The sequence below is a fragment of the Bolinopsis microptera genome, chromosome 2, assembly GCF_026151205.1.
Source record: "Bolinopsis microptera isolate Bmic1 chromosome 2, MBARI_Bmic_1.0, whole genome shotgun sequence".
Taxonomy (NCBI): Eukaryota; Metazoa; Ctenophora; class Tentaculata; order Lobata; family Bolinopsidae; genus Bolinopsis; species Bolinopsis microptera.
This window is the reverse complement of record NC_087073.1, coordinates 15,760,653-15,781,605: the sequence shown is the minus strand read 5'-3', so window position 1 is coordinate 15,781,605 and position 20,953 is coordinate 15,760,653. Positions and strand designations below refer to the sequence as shown.

The 20,953-nt window shown below is 37.3% G+C and overlaps 2 protein-coding genes across 2 annotated transcripts in view; one reads left to right on the top strand and one right to left on the bottom strand.

Annotated features, from left to right (window-relative positions):
• Window positions 1-20,953, top strand: part of LOC134811419 (protein MON2 homolog) — a 155,371-nt gene that overhangs the window by 100,534 nt on the left and 33,884 nt on the right. The gene's annotated exons all lie outside the window — the stretch shown is intronic.
• On the bottom strand, window positions 12,710-17,587 carry LOC134811986 (uncharacterized). The gene is made up of 4 exons (XM_063819154.1): window positions 16,623-17,587; window positions 16,168-16,231; window positions 15,739-15,951; window positions 12,710-14,959 (listed from the first exon to the last, which is right to left on the bottom strand). Exons 1-4 carry the CDS (start codon window positions 17,585-17,587, stop codon window positions 12,710-12,712), a joined length of 3,492 nt encoding a protein of 1,163 aa, XP_063675224.1.

The following is a 20,953-nucleotide window of genomic DNA, read 5'->3' as shown; positions in this document are numbered from 1 at the left end:
TGAAACTTTTATCGGGCTTAGGTTCGTCAATCAGTGCTTCCTTCCTCTAGTCTTGATATCTTGCTAACAATAAAACATTCCCGGTTAAATAATTAATTTAATGCTGATTCGTTTAACAATAACATATTTCTTTAGCCTTATGCTTGTTTCTTTTGTACATTTGTAGTTATTATTCACATTATTGCTAGTTATGTCTTCAACAATAAATGTTGATTATATAGATTCATTTTAACAAATTTAACCATTTAAACCATCGTGTAATGTGTTGCAGCTATTTAAAGCATAATTTCAACGTTCATATGTGACAAAAGCTTGCAGTCAGTCGAAACTTATACAAATCCAGATGAATTTTGTATTATAGTGAATAGAAGCTCTCATTTCGTCTTCAGTAATGAAATACATAACGTTTCCAAGGAAACTAATTCTATTATGATAAGCAACCCGGACCATATTATGTGTGGATGTTATATTTTCTGCTAACGACTGTGAACGAGTACTCTGTACAAATTGCCCTGTTAACTTTCCTGATATAATAACTGCTTTCTTGAATAGTTTTATCCGGAAAAAAGTTTTCTTAAAAAGGTCATTTCTGCTTTTTTCGCAAACAACAAAAATACGTTATCTTATAATTTTCCACTTGTAGTCAGGAGATTGGAATGTAAGATTATAATAATTAAACTGATTTGATTCAAACAAGGTACTTATCACGGGTGATTCTGTTGATCAGCTTCATCAGCTGTTGATCAGTTTCTGTTGATCTATTATATTATAATAATACAAAATTAATTAAGTTCTATTTTCGTCCCTTTAAGTCACCATGAATATACCTTTGTTAGGCAACGATGGTTTAGTATATGTGGACAAGTGACAACGATGGATAAGAAGCTGAAAGAAGAATACATATTTAGGGGAGACATCAAAGGTTTTGATAAACTCAGAGGATTAATGGCCATAGGTGTGGATTGGTTTGATTTTAGAGACATGAAAAGTCAATACTTCCTCTCTCACGCTCACAGCGATCATTTTAATTTTAACGATTTTTACAAAAATAAAACCCGCTATTGTATCGGGTTATTTTCTTATGAGTTTAGCCGTGAACTTAAGCGAAGACCTCATACAAAAATTCATTGTACCGCAACAACTTGGGAAATTATCAAACGACTTCCTATTGCCGGAGTTCTTGCTAAGGACCATACAAATTTTGAGACACTAAATAACCACATCGTCACCGTGGAGCCAGATATTGAGAACTCAATAACGATAGAGCTATTTTTCAAGAATGGGAAAAAATCTAAACAAACAATTGATGTGACCATAATCCCAGCAAACCATATTCCCGGAGCTGTGATATTTCTTTTCGAGGATAAAAAGAAAAACAAACGAGCTCTTTATACTGGGGACTTCAGATACGATGTCAGGGAAGAGAACGATGAGATGACGGCTTTAAAGGAGTTTGTTGAGAATTATGATGAGGTTATCGACTTTTTGTATGTTGACATCACATGTTTAGATCTAGGGAGATTGTATCATCCAGATCAGAACAAATTACCAAGCAGGCAGGAGAGCAAAGTAATGGTTTGTAATCTCATCGAGAAATATAAACCTAAAAATGTTCACATAGACGCAGAGTTACTAGGAGCAGAAGATATGGTAAAAGCTGTTGCGGAATCCTTCAATAACACAGCTGCTGATATTATATCTAGACTAGATGAAGATTGTTTAAGACAGGAACTTTATGAGTACACTCTGCAAGGCATAAAGAAAACTGAAGTTCATATTCATATTCATGATAAATGGATCTTTGACTTTACATCTGTTTGCAGAATGTGTGAAGAAGATAAGGATACACTAACAAGAATTTCGCCGCGGTAAAACCACGCACGATCAAATTTCCCTACTGCCTACAATGTAATTGTTCTACTTTATTGTATCCCAGAGTGGTGTTTGGCGCACATGTAACATGATAATCGTTTTCGATATATTTGGCGTGCCACGTGCAGAACTTGAAAATTCTGCGCGCATTTTTGTAGTGTCGCGTTGATCTGTGTACGTGTGGTTTGGTTGTAGATCATTTCATATTTTGCGCGGTTTGTTTCGTGTTAACGATGTGTATTATGTCACGTCATATTATTGCATCGTCGTATGCCAACTTTTTTGACTGGAATAGAATATTCTGTCTCATCTTAGTTATTATAAGTATCTAACATAAACTAATACATTTTGATGCTTACTCGACACATCTACAGCACCATCGACTATATAGGAATCTTTAAAAGCATACCGCAATCTTGATCTTAGTTGCTTCTTGAATGTAAATGTAAAGTAACATCTGTTCTTAAATATGTAAATGTAATCGCTTTTTACCATTCAGTGTCAATCAACTGTTAAATAATCGGCCACGAGTTTATCAGCTGATGTAATAATTTAGTTTGTTCTGAATTTTATCACTCGGTAATTTATTAAAAAACTAGCGGCAATAGCGGATGAATAGTGGAACCTAGCGGATGCCTAGCGGATGCCTAGCGGAGAGCTAGCGGAAATTTAACAGTCGTCAAGCACCTAAAACTGGTTGCTATGCCTGCAATTAATTAACACATAACTGGCGTCGCGCGCGCAAAATAGGTTCCTTTTATACACATAATTATATGGGAGTGGTCTATATTGCGAAGGAGCAGACTTTTGTCGTCAACGTAGGACCGTCGGGCCACCTCATATATCCAAACCCGATTACTTATTCCCTACGATCTTTTTGCCTTCGGCAAGAGCAGGGAAAAAAATTCGGGCTACATTGAAATGGATTTTCGGAAAAGATAAGAACTATTCTTACAGTAATCCGGACACTTGGAAGAAAAATTGTACAATAAAGGACAAAGACAACGTGAGGAACTTCTGGCAGGTTCTGTATTCACATCACTCCTCGGATTATGAGCTAAGAGAGTTCATTTCTCACCTCAAATTCAAAAAAGTGTTTCCGATAAGTGAGTGCTTTTCTCGTGAATATTTTAAAGGAATCAAATACAAAGATGTGACCGGCCCAGAATTCAACTCAGAAAAGAAACATCACCAAATCAGGAAATCTCTTTATTTTTCACTTGAATCCACATCAATGAAATACAATGACGTACCAGTAAACGTTCGCTGGCTTATTCGCTGGCTTAAAGGAAACGGTGATCCGGATGATAGAGAACTATATTTAATGCCGGATGATAAATTTCATATAACCGGGAGATACTTCAGGGGTTATGATAATATCTTATCAAAAGTGAAGAAATACAGCCAAACAATCGAATTCCTGATCATTCCATGTACATACAATGGAGCTACAAAAGTCACTTGAAAAAAATGGTTACGATCTCTCTAGATTCATAGACAACTTGACAGAGGCAATAGCGACTAAAAACGTAGATGAAGCAATAAGTACGGTGCTATTTTACTCCACTACAAACGACATGGATGATGAATGGGAACAAATAATCAAGAAAGTTCCCAGAGTATTTTACATAGACCTGACCAAAGTACCCGAATACACCGATTCCGACACTCCTCTGTCCAGTATTATTTTGGAAACGTTGAAGAACTTGATCAGGAACGAAGACAAAGAAGTGGATGTTAGCGACTGGCCGATGCCGTACAAGTTCAGTGAACGGAAGAGGGAGTATGAGAAAAATCAGCAAGCTGGTTTGCCAGAGCTATTTTCAAATCTTTCAGTCGCTTAAGAATGTCGTTTTTGAGCGTGTTGATTTTGGAACCCTTCTAACAGCTCCCCTGGAGCTGCAATGTTCCTGTTTGAGGATAAAAATAATGGGAAACAAGCTCTTTATACTGGAAACTTCAGATACTAGAAAAAAAGAAAAAACAATGAGATGAGGGATTTGGAAAAATTTGTTAAAAAACTCATAGCTGATGCTCCGATTATCGACTTTCTGTATGTTGACATAACACGCTTAGACATAGGTAGGTCAACCGACGAAGAACATAAACGACGATGAATCTATAAATCGTGGTTTAACAGAGGAATGACAATTTAAAAGGGAGAAACTTCAGGAATCAGGGCATACATAGTTCTGATAACTATAACTATCCTGAAATCGACTTAATCGTATATTTTGACTCTAAAACTTGAACCTACAAAATATAAGAACTGCAAGAGGCACTCTTTTGCATGGATTGATGAGGATATTTTCTGCATGAGATTCACTAAAGCTGATTAAAGCTTATTAAAGTTGATTAACTTTCCAACCCCGTACAATATCAATATAAGCATGCACAGTAATTGTTACTATAGCGTAAAACGTGTAAACTTTCTTTTAAGGGTAAGTTAAAGAACTATTTGTATGATCAGCTATAGCCTGGTTAAGCTATTTTTTGTGGCTTAGTCTTTTTTTGTGTGTTTTTTTTCCCGAGTATCCACTTCTTGTTTTTCTGGTTTTTATCGGTGTGTCAATAAAATCAAATATGTAATATGTATACTTTAACCATTTTTTGCGACAGTTAATCTGATATTATCTCTTTAACATTATTTAGTATTTTTTGGTTTATGAGACCCGTGTTTTGTTTTTAACTTTCTGCTCCGAGGAGGAGAGAAAGTTATTTGAGGAGAGCCGCTCAGACATAGGCACCGTATTGTGTAAATTATTTAGTTATCTTTATACAATATCTTTGTCGCATAGTAGCGGGGTAGTAAATACAGTGTTTCGTTTCTTTTCGTTTCGTATCAATTATTAATTATTATTGCCATTGGGTTTTGATTTCATTAATGAAGATATGACCAGGTTCGTACTAATTATTTGCCGATTATGTGATTCCAACCCCGGCCCCGTAAATACATACATGCACGATAGGTAATTATAGAATAATTTAGAATATTATGTACTATATCGTATAAACAAATAAACTCAAAAAAAGCCCTCTGGTAAAGGTTTGATGCTACATGTAATTGTAGTAATTGTGACTCTATAACTATTGACTATTGGGTAAAACTTTTGTTTTAATTGGTATCAATCCATATTGGTTTTCATGTAATTAACATAACCTTGATAATATCAATTCAACTTCTATTTAAAACGAAGCAAGGTGGTTCTACAACGCTAAATTGTTTCATAATTTCTGCAACAGGGCAATCAGTATTCCGGCGTGGGTTTACAGAACACAGAAGATAAGGGACCGGTAGTAGATTCAGTGGTCGACCGGGGGCAGGATTCTGACCGGGGCCGGGGAGCCCCAATATAGCCGGGGCCGGGGCTGACCACTGAAAATTGGCCGGGGCCGGGTCCGGAAAATCTTCCATTTTGCCGGGGCCGGGGCCGGGCCGGGGGTAGTTTACCAAACTGAAGTCAGAAATTGAAACACGAATTTGATAATAATTTAGGCTGGTGTGATGCAATCGGGAAGGATTAAACTCAAGGTGCGGCTTATCCTCACCGACTTGAGGATTAAACCGCAACTTCCTGCTGTGAACCAAATCAGGATAATCCTCATTATCCTGAGATCCATACTTAATTTCTAATCCTCAACTCGGAACTGAGGATAACCCTTAGCTGCTACTTTATCTGGACCTCGGGATTTAAAAGTAATCCCACATCCAAATATGGCTCGGTTCACAAAAATTTACCATAAATGTTAGGCTCTGTAGTTTACGTTGAGCCGTAGTTTTAGCTGCAGTGCAGTATTTTTACTTTCTAGTTTCTACGTATGTTTTATCGCAAATTTCTCGGAGACGATTAATTGAAAAGTCTGATACTGAGGAAGAACCACGGTTTTTATGTTACTAGCCGTAGTCTAATTTAAGCCGTATGTTGTATTTTCTATATTTAAACGTACTCAACGTAGACAATAAATGTTTCAACTTTGAAATCTCATATTTACCATTAAATTGTGTTTGATTTTTTCAAAAATATGCCAAAATCATTCATGAAATCCCCGGCTGTGCCCCCGGCAAATGCATGGTTTATGACCGGGGCCGGGGTTAAATTTATTGGCCGGGGCCGGGGTTAACCCCCGGCGATTTGCCAAATTTTGGGCCGGGGCCGGGAAGGGCCGGGGGTTGTGATTTTGGCCGGGGCCGGGGCCCCGGTCGACCACTGAGTGGATTGAATCTTTTATCTAGCAGATACCATGTACTACCGTGCACTTTCTGTATCAATATTGGTTCGTTATTGGAGATGGAGGTACGTCGTCAAAACGACGGTGCCCTGGTTGGTCACACTAAATTTAACAGTAAAAATTCTAAAATTGAATATTTCAGCCAATTTTTATGAATATTATGCAAATTATTTACGTGAAATGAACAAGACAAAACCCTTATAATATATAGAACTCACAAGTATTCTAGATGCGTCTGGAGGAGTGGCAGTTGACGAATTGTTTTTCTGCAACAACAATGACAAAATCGAAGAATTGTTCAGTCCTAAAACTGATTTTTACACACCACTGCCCCGTGACAATATCCACTGCCCCGTGACAAGTCATCTTCTTTTTGACAGTCTATATTCTTACGGATATGATTATTGGCGCACAGAATTTGTCTCAAAATCATTTTGTTTTGTCGATTGTAGAAGAAAACCGTCTATTTTTTATGACTACGCCAGAGCAGTGTAAAACGAAGATTATAAGGCGTGATTTTGTTCAATTTAATGCTTATTTTCGTTAAGTTTATAAGCCTGCAGTAGATAGACGTCAGACACTGCGTTGCGTTGGTAGAGTCGTTCAAATTTTCGGTTTAGCTCCAGTTCAGGGTCCTTACCATCTTTGATATCAGACACAATACAATGAATATTCTTCTTCCGTAATCATGTACTTACATTATTTTGCGAAAGCGGTGTTAAAGTCTTATTCCCTCTCCTCTCCTTAATAAGACTCAACAGAGCACGGTTCTATCAAAACTCGATCTTAATTTTATCGTTTTTACTATGTTTCCTCATTTTCAATAAATTTTAATCACACCACCTAATCATAAATAAAGATTCAATCGTGCAAACAGAATATTATTATCTTCTGAGTGTTGATGAATTACTTCATCAACGAACTCATATATAACATTAAATTCTCGAGAATAGCAGAATATCATATTACATATATTATATTATATTGTCCGTTTTGTCTACACTTATTTTCATGAGGGTATACATTTACAATGTACAGAGTGACTTGGGGTTTAGTTACTAAAAAGGAGATAAGCGCCTCAGGCCATCCCAACTTGCGGGAGAGACCTGCCCTTGTGTTGTAGTTTGAGCGATACCGCTGCCGGTAGGGTGCCGGAAGTGGCTGCTGTGCAGGACTGACAATTTCATTTGATTCTTAAACTTGAGAAAGTTTTTTATTGCATGATGTTTAGTGCTGATGTTGGTTAGATAACCATTGTCTTTCTTATTTTAAACCCCCTCCTAGTCCCGTAAATACATACCTGCATCTCGTATATATAATATATATAAAATATATATACATAATATGTAATATGTTTGAACAAATTACGTTATTGATGATCTCATGACATAGACTTAAGGTTTACAAGTTTGGGCAAGTTTGACTGCAATTATGGAATATCATGTTGCGTATTCAATATCATTTGGTATTGAATATTATGCTGACCTTAGAGGATGTAAAATGTATGCAAACATCATTTTAAGTTTCTTTCATTTTGATTGGTTCGAAGTTTTATGTTACTAAACGTTATCTCTTAAGACCCATTTTGTATATGAAACGAAGTAGTCTTGTTGGACGCCGCAGACAAAAGGGTTCAGGGGCTGTGACTTGTTATCTAGTTTTACCCGACGGACGATCGCACAATATGCAGTAGTGTCAGTCCTTTAATCAGTCATTTATACTTTTATAAAGTCAATGATAAAACAATTAAGTAGCTTTCGTAGATAATCGATTGCAGCTTTTCGTAATATAATTGCACTTTAAATTCACCGCAAAAATACCCCAGTTAGTCAACGATGGTCAGGAAGAAGAAAGTTCGTGAAGACCATATATTCCAGGGAAATATCAAACATTTTGGCAACAAACCAGGAGGAATACACGTGGACTGGTTTGATTTCAGAGACATGAAGAATCTGTACTTTCTCTCTCACGCTCATTCCGATCATTTTTCTTTCGAAGATGATCTCAATATCATTGGGTTATTAACCACAGACTTTATCGAGCAACTTCAGGAAAGACCTCACATCAAGATTTATTGTACCACTACTACTTGGGAAATCATCATAAGACTTCCTAAAGCTAAGGCTGTGGTGGAGGAACTTGAAAAGCTTAAAGACAAGAACTTTGTCCTAGTGGAGCCAGATATTGAGAACTCAATAACGATAGAGCTGCTCTACAAGATTAAAAAGAATGGGAAGAAGTCTGGAAAAACGATTGATGTGACCGTAATCCCTGCTAACCACATCCCAGGAGCTGTAATGTTTCTGTTTGAAGATAAAAAGGAAAACAAACGAGCTCTTTATACCGGGGACATCAGATGCGATGTCAGGGAAAAGAACAATGAGATGACGGCTTTAAAGGAGTTTGTTGAGAATTATGATGAAGTTATCGACTTTTTGTATGTTGACATCACATGTTTAGATCTAGGGAGATTGTATCATCCAGATCAGAACAAATTACCAAGCAGGCAGGAGAGCAAAGTAATGGTTTGTAATCTCATCGAGAAATATAATTATAAACCTAAAAATGTTCACATTGACGCAGAGTTACTAGGAGCAGAAGATATGATTAAAGCTGTCGCGGAATCCTTCAATAATACAGCTGGTGATATTATATCTAGACTAGATGAAGGTTGTTTAAGAAGGGAACTTTATGAGTATACACTGCAAGGCATAAAGAAAACCATTGAAACTGAAGTTCATATTCATATTCATGATAAACATATCTTTGACTTTAAATCTGTTTGCAGAAAGTGTAAAGAAGATAAGGATACACTAAAAATTCGGGCTACATTGAAATGGATTTTCGGAAAATATTATTTAAAGAACTATTCCTACAGTAATCCGGACACCTGGAAGAACAGTTGTACAATAAAGGCCAAAGTAAGGGAAGATAGAAACTTCTGGCAGGTTCTGTATTCACATCACTCCTCGGATTATGAGCTGAGAGAGTTTCTTTCTCACCTCAAATTCAAAGAAGTGTTTCCGATAAACGAACCAGTCACTCGTGAAAATTGGAAAGAAATCACATATCAAAAGCTCGAATATGTAAGTGATCAAACAGAAACCAACTCAGAAAAGAAACATCACCATATCAGGAAATCTCTTTATTTTTCTCTCGACTCTGCATCTATGAAATACAATGACGAATCAGAAAACGTTCTCTGGCTTACAGGAAACAGTGATTCAATTGACAGAGAAAGTCTGTCCGATGATAAGTTTCAGGTAACCGAGAGGTACATCAGGGATTACGATAACATCTTATCAGAAGTGAAGAAGAAATACAGCCAACCAATCGACTTCCTGATCATTCAATGTACAATGGAGCTACAACAGTCCCTTGGAAAACTTGACTGTAGCCTCTCTCGGTTCATCAACAACTTGAAAGAGGAAATAGTGACTAAAAACAAGAACTTCGATGAAGCAATTTATGCTGTCCTATTTTACTCCACTACAAACAATATGAATGATAAATGGAAACAAATAATCAATAGTAGTCGCTTGCACAGAGACAACGAAGCTCCCGGAGTTTTCTATATAGACCTAACTAAGGTACCAGAATACACTGAATCAGACACTTCTCGGGCTATTGAGTGTAGTTTTATTTTGGAAACGTTGAAGAACTTAATCAGGAACGAAGACAAACAAGTGGATGTTAGTGACTGGCCGATGCCGTATAAGTTCAGTGAACGGAAGAGGGAATATGATCAAGAAAATCAGAATAGAGCCAGAGAGCCAGCAAGTCAAGAAGTAGAGATGGTGGATACTGAGGAGGTGAACAACAACATTGGTGAAGCTGAGGAGACTGTTTTTCAGAAAGATGAACCCCATAGTCAGGAGATTGAAATGACAGAACCTCAGAAGTGACCGGACATTAAAACAGCTGTATCATATTTGCAGGGCTGATAATTATATTTGATTCTGAAACTTTTTATTGCATGATGTTTAGTGCTGATGTTGGTTAGATAAGAATATTATATATTTTTATACAGCGTTACGTTATTGATGATTGAGTAGACGTTAGTTAGGATTTAAGTATAAGGAGAATGTGCTGAAAGAATATCACGTTACATCTTGATATTGAATAATATGCTGACCTTAGAGAATGTAGGCGAAACATTATTTTAATTTTCTTTTATTTTAATTTGATCGGTTTCAAATTTTATGCTACTAAAGATATCTCTTGAGATAAATTTGTTTTTTTGAAACGGAGCAGTTTTGTTGCACGCCGCAGGTAAATAGTTCAGAGGATCTAACTTGCAACCTAGTTGAACCCGACGGTTGATCGTTCAAGAAGCAGACATGGGAGAAATTGTGAAATGCACTTCGTATTATATTTATTAATGATGAATTATATAAGTATTCAGATAAGAATACGCTATATTGATGACTAATGTGGACGAAAGTATAGGACGACGGCGTGGTCGGTAAAATTTTGTAGGCGGCGTGCAACAAAACTGCATTTGAATTTCACACTGAATTTAACACACTGTATTTTAGACTGAATGTTACAGTCAATACTAACAAATATATTGCAGATAGGTGAGATGGGCGAGACTGAGCCCATATTTCAAGGCCTGATCGAAGGTTTTAAAGAAAAGGAGGATGCTCCTGGTGGAATGGCAGTTGATTGGTTTGAAGGCAAAATGAAGAATCTATATTTTATTTCCCATGCCCATGCGGACCATATCAAAGGATTATTCAGTCATGAAAAAAACCAAGGTCACTAAGGAAATTATCTCAAGACTTCCAATAGCGAAAGACAACCCCGATGTGATGAACGAACTTGAGAAACACTTATCTATCTTGGAACCGAATAAAACGAAAAAAATATACTTTTATTTGCTTGAGAAACTAACCCAAAAGTGGATACAAGTCCGAACAGTCACAGCCAACCATATTCCTGGAGCTGTGATGTTCCTGTTCGAGGATGGTAAGAAACGAACTCTTTATACTGGGGATTTCAGATACGATACCAGGGAAAAGAATAATGAAATGCAAGCTTTGAAAGAATTTGTTGAGAATTATGATGAGGTTATCGATTATTTGTATCTTGATGTTACATGTTTAGATCTCGGGAGATTGTATCACCCCGATCCCTAAAGCTAAGCTGTGGTGGAGGAACTTGGACAAGCGTAAAGAAAAAACTTGTCCTTTGGAGCCCAATATTGAAAATCCAATAACGATAGAGCTACCTTAACAAGAAAGGAACCAAACTGGGACAAACGATGGATGTGACCGTAATCCCTGCTAACCACATCCCCGAGCTGTAATTGTTTCTGTTTAAGATCTAAAAATAAGAAAAGACGCTCTATACTGGGGACTTCAATACGATGTCAGGGAAAATAACAGAATGAGAGATTTGGAAAAATTGTTAAAAATCTTAAAGCTAAAGCTCGGAATTATCCGACTACCTGTATGTTATATCACATACTTTAGACGATAGTATGTTAAATCATCCGGATCAGAACAAACTACCAACCAGACAGAGAGCAAAGATGCAGTTTTTGATCTTACATGCGTCAGAATCCAAAAAGTGGTACACATAGACCAGAGTTACCTAGAGCAGAAGATATGGTAAAAGCTGTCGCGGAATCCTTCAATAACACAGCTGAGATATTATCTCTAACTAGAAATAAGACTGTTCAAGAAGCAACTGTATGAGTACACTCTGCAAGGCAAAAACATTCCTGTGTGTGACTACATGAAACTGACGTTTCACATTTTATTATAATGCAATTTTTGACGATGATATCCCCAGCTTGCGGAAAGTGGTGACGATTACAACGATGATAATTTTCGGACTACATTTAAATGGCTTTCCCCGATACCATTTAAAGAATTAATTTCCCACGTGACCCGAAACCTGGATTAAACAATCGTGAAATAAAATACCGGAACACTAAAGAATTACTGCAATGGTGCGCGGTCTGTTCTGTTCATAGCTGGTTGTCGTATTTGTATAGCTGCGTGTTCTGTGAGGTCAAGTTGGGAGCGTGAGGTGAGGGATTTGAGGACTTCGATGTTGTTCCAGGAGATGGTGTGGCCGGTGGTCAGGGCATGATGTGCAGGGGCTGATTTGATTCTGTCTGTGGATTCGTCGATGGCGTTGTTGAGTCTGTAACATCGTTTGTGTTCTTTCATGCGGTGGACCAAGGGTCTGTAGGTCTGTCCGGCGTATTTGGAGGGGCACTGTGAACAGGAAATTTCGTAGATGGTGTTGGGAGTGAGGTGAGTAGGGGGTGTGGTCTTCGTTTTGGTGAGGAGGTTGCGGAGGGAGGTAGCAGAGGAGTGGGTGACTTTGATGTCGTGTTGTCCGAGTATCTTGGAGATGGGTTTGGATAGGGAGGGATGGAAAGGAAGAGAAACACTAAGGGCATGTTCACGGGTCTGTCGGTTGAATGAGGCTAGGGATTGGTGGCGAGAGGGGTTGGTGAATTTCCGTTGTACTTCGTCCATGATGGTGGTGATGCGGTGAGGAGGGAAGCCGTTCTGGAGGCAAACGTGTCGTACTGTCTGGAGTTCGTCGTCAAGGTGTTGGGGTGAGCAGATGTTGTGGGCTCTTCTGGTCAGTGATCGGATGACTGCGTTCTTAGATGAGTTGGTGGTGCAGGAGGAGTACTTGGTGTAGAGGTTGGTGTGGGTGGGTTTTCTGTAGACTGATGTGGATTTGTCAGGGTGGATGAGAACGTCAAGGAAGGGTATAGTTCCGTCTGTAGAGGGATGTTCTTGGGTAAAGTTGAGGTCTTCAGTAAGGGAGTTAAGGAATGTAAGGAAGGATTCTGCGTGGTTTCTGTCTCTGAAAGATCCAAGGCCGTCGTCAACGTCTCATTAGCAGTCTCCTCAGCTTCACCTATGTTGTTGTTCACCTCCTCAGTATCCACCATCTCTACTTCTTGACTTGCTGGCTCTCTGGCTCTATCCTGATTTTCTTGATCATATTCCCTCTTCCGTTCACTGAACTCATAAGGCATCGGCCAGTCACTAACAAACACTTGCTTGTCTTCATTCCTGATTAAGTTCTTTAACGTCTTAAAAATGATGAGAGTTTCAAGAACCAACCGACTGTTTGATTCTGTGTACTCTGGTACATTAGTTAGGTCTACATAGAATACTCTGGGAATTAGTTTGTCCCTGTACAAGCAACTACTGTTGATGATTTGTTTCCAATTCCATTTATCATTCATGTCGTTTATGTTGGAGTAAAATAGCACCGTACTTATTGCTTCATCGAATTTCTTGTTTTTAGTCACTATTGCCTCTTTCAAGTTGTCTATGAATCGAGAGAGATCGTAATACAGTTTTGTAAGTGCAAGTGACTTTTGTAACTCCATTGTACATGGAATGATCAGGAAGTCGATTGGTTGGCTGTATTTCTTCACTTCTGATAAGATGTCATCATAGTCCCTGAAGTACCTCTTGGTTACGTGAAATTTATCATCCGGCATATATATTCCATAATCTGGATCACTGTTTTCTGTTAGCCAGAGAACGTTTACTGGTACGTAATTGTATTTCATTGATGCGGATTCGAGAGAAAAATAAAGAGATTTCTCGATATGGCGATGTTTGGGGACCGGTTTTTTGTAATGTTTGGGGACCGGTTTTTGGCGATGTTTCTTTTCTGAGTTGGTTTCTGGGCCAGTCACATCTTTGTAATAGATTCCTTTAAAATATTGGCGAGACAAGGGCTCGCTTATCGGAAACACTTTCTTGAATTGAAGGTGAGAAATGAATTCTCTCAGCTCATGATCAGAGGAGTGGTGTGAATTCACAACCTGCCAATAATCTCCGTTTTTGTGATCACGCTCGTTAATCCAAGTCGTGCGATCGCTGTGGGAATACTTTCCTGTGGGTTGTTTAACAATCCACTTTAATGTAGCTCGAATTCTTAGTGTATGTTCGTCACACAAAACGCATTTATATTTGGGGGTTCTTTTATCAAAAATATGAAGACCAATTTCACTGGTGTCTGAATACGTGTTCGAAAGATCATTTAGCATATATCTGTAGAGCTCCTTCCTTTTACTGTCATTAATTGCTGGTTTATCTATAATTGAGTCTCTCGGACTATTCAAGATCTTCGCTACTTCTTTTATCATGCCTTCAGCGCCGAGCGGCGTTGCATCGATGTGAACATCGCGTGGCTTCTTGTCTTTAATAAGTCGACAGATTGTGTCTGTAATTTCCAGCCGGCTCGGCAGCACATTTTGATCGGGGTGATACAATCTCCCTAGATCTAAGCATGTGATGTCAACATACAAATAATCGATAACCTCATCATAATTCTCAACAAATTCTTTCAAAGCTTGCATTTCATTATTCTTTTCCCTGGTATCGTATCTGAAGTCCCCAGTATAAAGAGTTCGTTTCTTACCATCCTCGAACAGGAACATTACAGCTCCAGGAATATGGTTGGCTGTGACTGTTCGGACTTGTATCCACTTTTGGGTTAGTTTCTCAAGCAAATAAAAGTATATTTTTTTCGTTTTATTGGGTTCCAAGATAGACAAGTGTTTCTCAAGTTCGTTCATCACATCGGGGTTGTCTTTCGCAATTGGAAGTCTTGAGATAATTTCCTTAGTGACCTTGGTGCAGTAAATCCTGGCATAGGGTCTCAACTTTAGTTGTTTGTAAAACTCATTTTCATGACTAAATAATCCTTTGATATGGTCCGCATGGGCATGGGAAATGAAATATAGATTCTTCATTTTGCCTTCAAACCAATCAACTGCCATTCCACCAGGAGCATCCTCCTTTTCTTTAAAACCTTCGATCAGGCCTTGAAACATGGGCTCTGTCTCGCCCATCTCGCCTATCTGCAATATATTTGTTAGTATTGACTGTAACATTCATTCTAAAATACAGTGTGTTAAATTCAGTGTGAAATTCAAATGCAGTTTTGTTGCACGCCGCCTACGAAATTTTACCGACCACGCCGTCGTCCTATACTTTCGTCCACATTAGTCATCAAAATAGCGTATTCTTATCTGAATACTTATATAATTCATCATTAATAAATATACGAAGTGCATTTCACAATGTCTGCTTCTTGACGATCAACCGTCAGGTTCAACTAGGTTGCAAGTTAGATCCTCCGAACTATTAACTGCGGCGTGCAACAAAACTGCTCCGTTTCAAAGAAACAAATCTATCTCAAGAGATATCTCTAATAGCATAAAACTTTAAACCAATCGAATTAAAATGAAAGAAAATTAAAATAATGTTTTGCCTACATTCTCTAAGGTCAGCATATTATTCAATATCAAGATGTAACGTGATATTCTTTCAGCACATTCTCATTAATTTTCCTAACTAACGTCTACTCCACGTCATGAGATCATCAATAACGTACCGCTAGAACGCTGTATAAAAATATTATATATTAATATTATTATCTAACCAACATCAGCACTAAACATCATGCAACAAAAACGTTCTTGAGTTTCAGAATCATATATAATTGTCAGCCCTGCAAATATGATACAGCTGTTTTAATGTCCGGTCACTTCTGAGGTTCTGTCATTTCAATCTCCTGACTCTGGGGTTCATCTTTCTGAAAAGCAGTCTCCTCAGCTCCACCAATGTTGTTGTTCACCTCCTCAGTATCCACCATCCCTACTTCTTGACTTGCTGGCTCTTTCTGATGATCCTGTTCATACTCCCTCTTCCGTTCACTGAACTCATAAGGCATAGGCCAGTCTTTAGCTAACAAAAATTTGTCACGGTTTCTTTGTAAGTTCTTTAAGGTCTCGATAATGATGCGATTTTCGGCTTCTACGGGATCATTTGATCCGGTGTAATATGGAATCTTCGACAGGTTAATGTAAAAAAATTCCTTGTTAGACCCAATTTGGTTGATTGTTTGCTTCCATTCATCGCTATAGCCATCCGTGATAGAATAGAATAACACAGCGGTTTTGAAACTCAATGTGCGTGTTAGGTCATCAATGAAATCACTGATAAATAACTGATAAGGTGGGCATGGGATGATAATATAATCTGAATGATTTATATTATGATGCACCTGGAACCTGATCTCTTCACAGTTGTTGAAGTTATTGACGGTCACCTGAAATTTTTCGTTCATTCTGTGAACACGGGAGTTTCTTGAAAACCAGAGGACTTTAGGCTTGAAGTAGTCTTTATTCAAGGAAGAACGGAGTGATCGTGTTATGTATGTTTGTTCCTCCTTTGAATTTAAACTTATTCTAGGAGTGGAATTATTTCCTTCTAAATACCGAGGAAGTGGTGTGTTAATCGGAAAAAACATTTCTGAACTCAAGATGAGAGAAAAATTGTCTCAGTTCAGCGTCCGATGAGTGATGAGTAAATACCACTTGCCAGTAATCTTTAGTGTTACGGTATTTTATTTCACGATTGTTAATCCAGGTTTCCGGGTCACCGTGGGAATAATTCTTTAAATGATATCGGAAAAGCCATTTAAATGTAGCCCGAATACTCATCGTGTCATCGTCACACTTTCCGCAAGCTGGGGATTCATCGTCAAAAATTGCATTATCATAAATGTGAACGTCAGTTTCAATAGTAGTTCCCACACAGGGAATGTTTATGCCTTGCAGAGTGTACTCATACAGTTGCCTTCTTGAACAGTCTTTATCTAGTCTAGATATAATATCATCAGCTGTGTTATTGAAGGATTCCGCGACAGCTTTTACCATATCTTCTGCTCCTAGTAACTCTGCGTCTATGTGTACACTTTTTGGATTCTGACGCCTGATAAGATCAAAAACTGCATCTTTGCTCTCCTGTCTGGTTGGTAGTTTGTTCTGATCCGGATGATATAACCTACCTATGTCTAAGTATGTGATATCAACATACAGGTAGTCGATAATCCGAGCATTAGCTTTAAGATTTTTAACAAATTTTTCCAAATCTCTCATCTCAATGTTATTTTCCCTGACATCGTATCTGAAGTCCCCAGTATAGAGCGCTCTTTTCTTATTTTTAAGATCTTCAAACAGAAACATTACAGCTCCGGGGATGTGGTTAGCAGGGATTACGGTCACATCAATCGTTTGTCCAGTTTTGGTTCCTTTCTTGTTAAGTAGCTCTATCGTTATTGGATTTTCAATATCTGGCTCCACAAGGACAAAGTTCTTTTCTTTAAGCTTGTCAAGTTCCTCCACCACAGCCTTAGCTTTAGGAAGTCTTATGATGATTTCCCAAGTAGTAGTGGTACAATAAATCTTGATGTGAGATTTTTTCTTAAGTTGCTCGATAAATTTTTTGGTTAATAACCCAATGTAATTAGAAGAATGTTCGAAGGTAAAATGATCGGAATGAGCGTGAGAGAGAAAGTACAGATTCTTTACAGATGTGAAATCGAACCAGTCCACGTGTATTCCTTCTGGTTTGTCACCAAAATCTTTGATAAATCCTCGGAATATGTAATCTGTACGGACCTTCATCTTCTTCCGATCCATTCTTGGCTAACAGGGGTATTTTGTGGTGACTTAAATTTAAAAGTGCAATATATAATGAAAAGCTGCATTCGATAATCTGCTAAAGCTACTTAAGGCCACAGGGGTGGGGGGGGGGGGGGGGGGGGGGGGGGGGAGGGTTCCGAGCCCAGTTGGCAGTCCACGTACTACCCGGCTCTCCTGAAAACACCAAAATATCAAAAATCGCCTCATATTTCTGTTGGACAAGGCCTTCACAAACACTTTTGCCAAGTTACAAGGTTCCATTGATGTAAACTGTAAAAGAAGATAGATTTCTGCCAAAACCGTATTTAAACTTTTTATTTACAATAGAATTACAGGTAAACCTCAAAATTTTACGCGCAACATCTACAGATGGGAAACTTTTTTTTCGTTGAGAACAAAAGCATTTGAAAACTTAGATCGAGCTCTAGAACATATTATCTCAAAATCTCAAAGTTGAACTCGGACCCCCCCCCCCTGTGACCTTAATTGTTTTGTCTTTGACTTTTACAAAAGTATATACATGACTAATTAAAGGACTGACAATACTGCTTATTATACGATCGTCTGTCTGCTAAAACTCAATTTCAAGTCACAGCCCCTGAACCATTCGTCCGCTGCGTCCAACAAGACAAATTCGTTTCAATTACAAAATGCGTCTTTGAGAGATGAGCTTTACTAAAACAGAAATTGGAATCAATCAAAATAAAATAAAATAAAAATGATGTTTGCATACATTTTGCACCCTCTAAGGTAAGCGTAATCGTTAATATTACATTTCATGAGGTCATCAATATCGTAATGTGTTTAAACATATCCCATCTTTGTTGGGTATATTTTAATGTCGAAGCGTGTAATAAATGGTAGAATTTATTTATTTATTATTATATATGGTAGAAAGAAAACTCCATTTAAGGACGTGAGGAGAGTTAGGACTCCTCAATAACTACATTAAATCCATTCACTCTGTATCGTCCTGAATAAAAATAATTACAAAAACAAAATTTACTAAGTTCCTAATAAAACATTACTGAACACCAAAATCATAATACTAATGCAAAGATACAACAAAAGAACAAATAATAATAAATCAAAACAAATTTCAACAAATATCAACAAATATCAACAAAATCAAAATATAAGATAATATCAAAATAACCACAGAATAACAACAAAGAAAACTCCATTTACGGACGTGAGGAGAGTTGGGACTCCTCCATAACTACATTAAATACATTCCTTCTGTAACGTCCTCAATAAATGTAATAGATTTGTAGTGTTGTAATTAGTTTAAAATATAAACTGATTACAACACTATTATATATACGAGATGCAGGTATGTATTTACGGGACTAGGAGGGGTTTAAAATAAGAAAGGCAATGGTTATCTAACCAACATCAGCACTAAACATCATGCAATAAAAAACGTCCTCAAGTTTCAGAATCAAATGAAATTGTCAGTCCTGCACAGCGACCACTTCCGGCACCCTACCGGCAGCGGTATCACTCAAACTACAACACAAGATACAAGGGCAGGTCTCTCCCGCAAGTTGGGATGGCCTGAGGCCGAGTTGCTTATCTCCTTTTTAGTTACCCTAAGCCACTCTGTACATTGTAAATGTATACCCGAGTCATGAAAATAAGTGTAGACAAAACGGACAATATATAATATATGTAATATGATATTCTGCTATTCTCGAGAATTTTATGTTATTATATGGACACGTTCATTTGAGTTTGAGGATATTGGTAAACAAAAATAATAGCGTTTTCGACGATAGTGGCTTAATTTTGTCATCTATCAACCTAGCATGTTCAGAAGTTCTGAACATTAGCCACGTAACCCATACTCCCATATGCACCGCTCAGAAAGAAAATCTATTGTTGTTAGGCACTATAATGGTTCAAATGTCACATTTTGTGTGACTTAGTTAACTGCAGTTGTCTAATTATCATTCCTTGGTCTGAAATACAGTAAATTAGGTCATCTTACAATTATGATACAACATTGGTTAATGGGCACGGATCGAACGGTTACAAGGCAATATTTGGGTAACTTTGTCACACTCATGATACCATACCTCTATTCTAATGTGAGGTGTCCTAAAAACCTTTTCAACTCATTATTTGATGGTTGCTCTACCAATCATAGCCCTAAAATATATCGTTTTGAATAGTTAGCTAATACAGGCACTTGGTTATTGGGAAATGAGGTTAATTCTGTCACAATATATGAAATTTTAAATTTTGGGCGAATTATTTATATTTGATTTTGGTTTGAAAGGCGGGAAAACTTTATATGATGACAATGTAGTTGATGCGAGTTAAGATCAGTTGATGTTTACATTGTCACAAGAAATTATACGAAATCGTAAATAGGTTAAAAACAATGATTATAGAATGAAATAGTCTCTTATAATAACTCTTATAATAACTGATGTGACAAAGTGAACATGTCTTGCCCCTATTTTGAAGATCTATATTCTATACCTCTATTAGAATTCAACATTCTTAAGTTTAACAATTTTAGGTTAAATTTGTCAAAGTCACTAAAAATGTGACTAAATTAACTTTCCCTGCCCCAACAATATCAAGATAGTGTGTTAAAATTGGCATACTAGAATGCTTTATTGCCTATATAAATCAATCCAAACTACAAAATATATGTTAATGTGATGACGATTACCTAACTCTTATAATAACTGATGTGACAAAGTAAACATGTCTTGCCCCTATTTTGAAGATCTATAACTCTATAAGAATTCAACATTCTTTCAGAAACGATTGGAAGAATATTGTCCAGAACATCAGAGCTCAATTTTAACAATTTTAGATTGATTTGTCAATGACACTGAAAATGTGACAAAATTAACTTTCCCTGCCCCAACAATATCAAGATAGTGCACGTTAAAATTGGCATAGGGTGCTTTATTACAGGTATATTAATCGATCCAAACTACGAAAAATATCTTTTAATCTGATGACGATTACCTAACTCTTATAATAACTGATTTTTTTAAAATTTCAAAATTCAAATAAACTTTACATCAATGTATTACAGTTATATTCAATAAAAAGACCACAATATCTCCTGTGAAGCAAAAACATGGAAAAAGAGAGCTAGAAAAATATTCATGATACTCAACACTACCAGACTCAGCTGGAGTGAGAAACAATATGTAAAAACATCAAGGTAAAATTTATTTCGGCTGAACCAAAACACGGTGGCAAGACCATAATTACATTGGTGCCGACCCTACATAAAATCATTAATAAATAATCAAGAGAACAAATTTAAATGTATACGATACCTTCTTGCTACTACTCCACAAACTTACACGACATAACAACAAAATAACATAATTA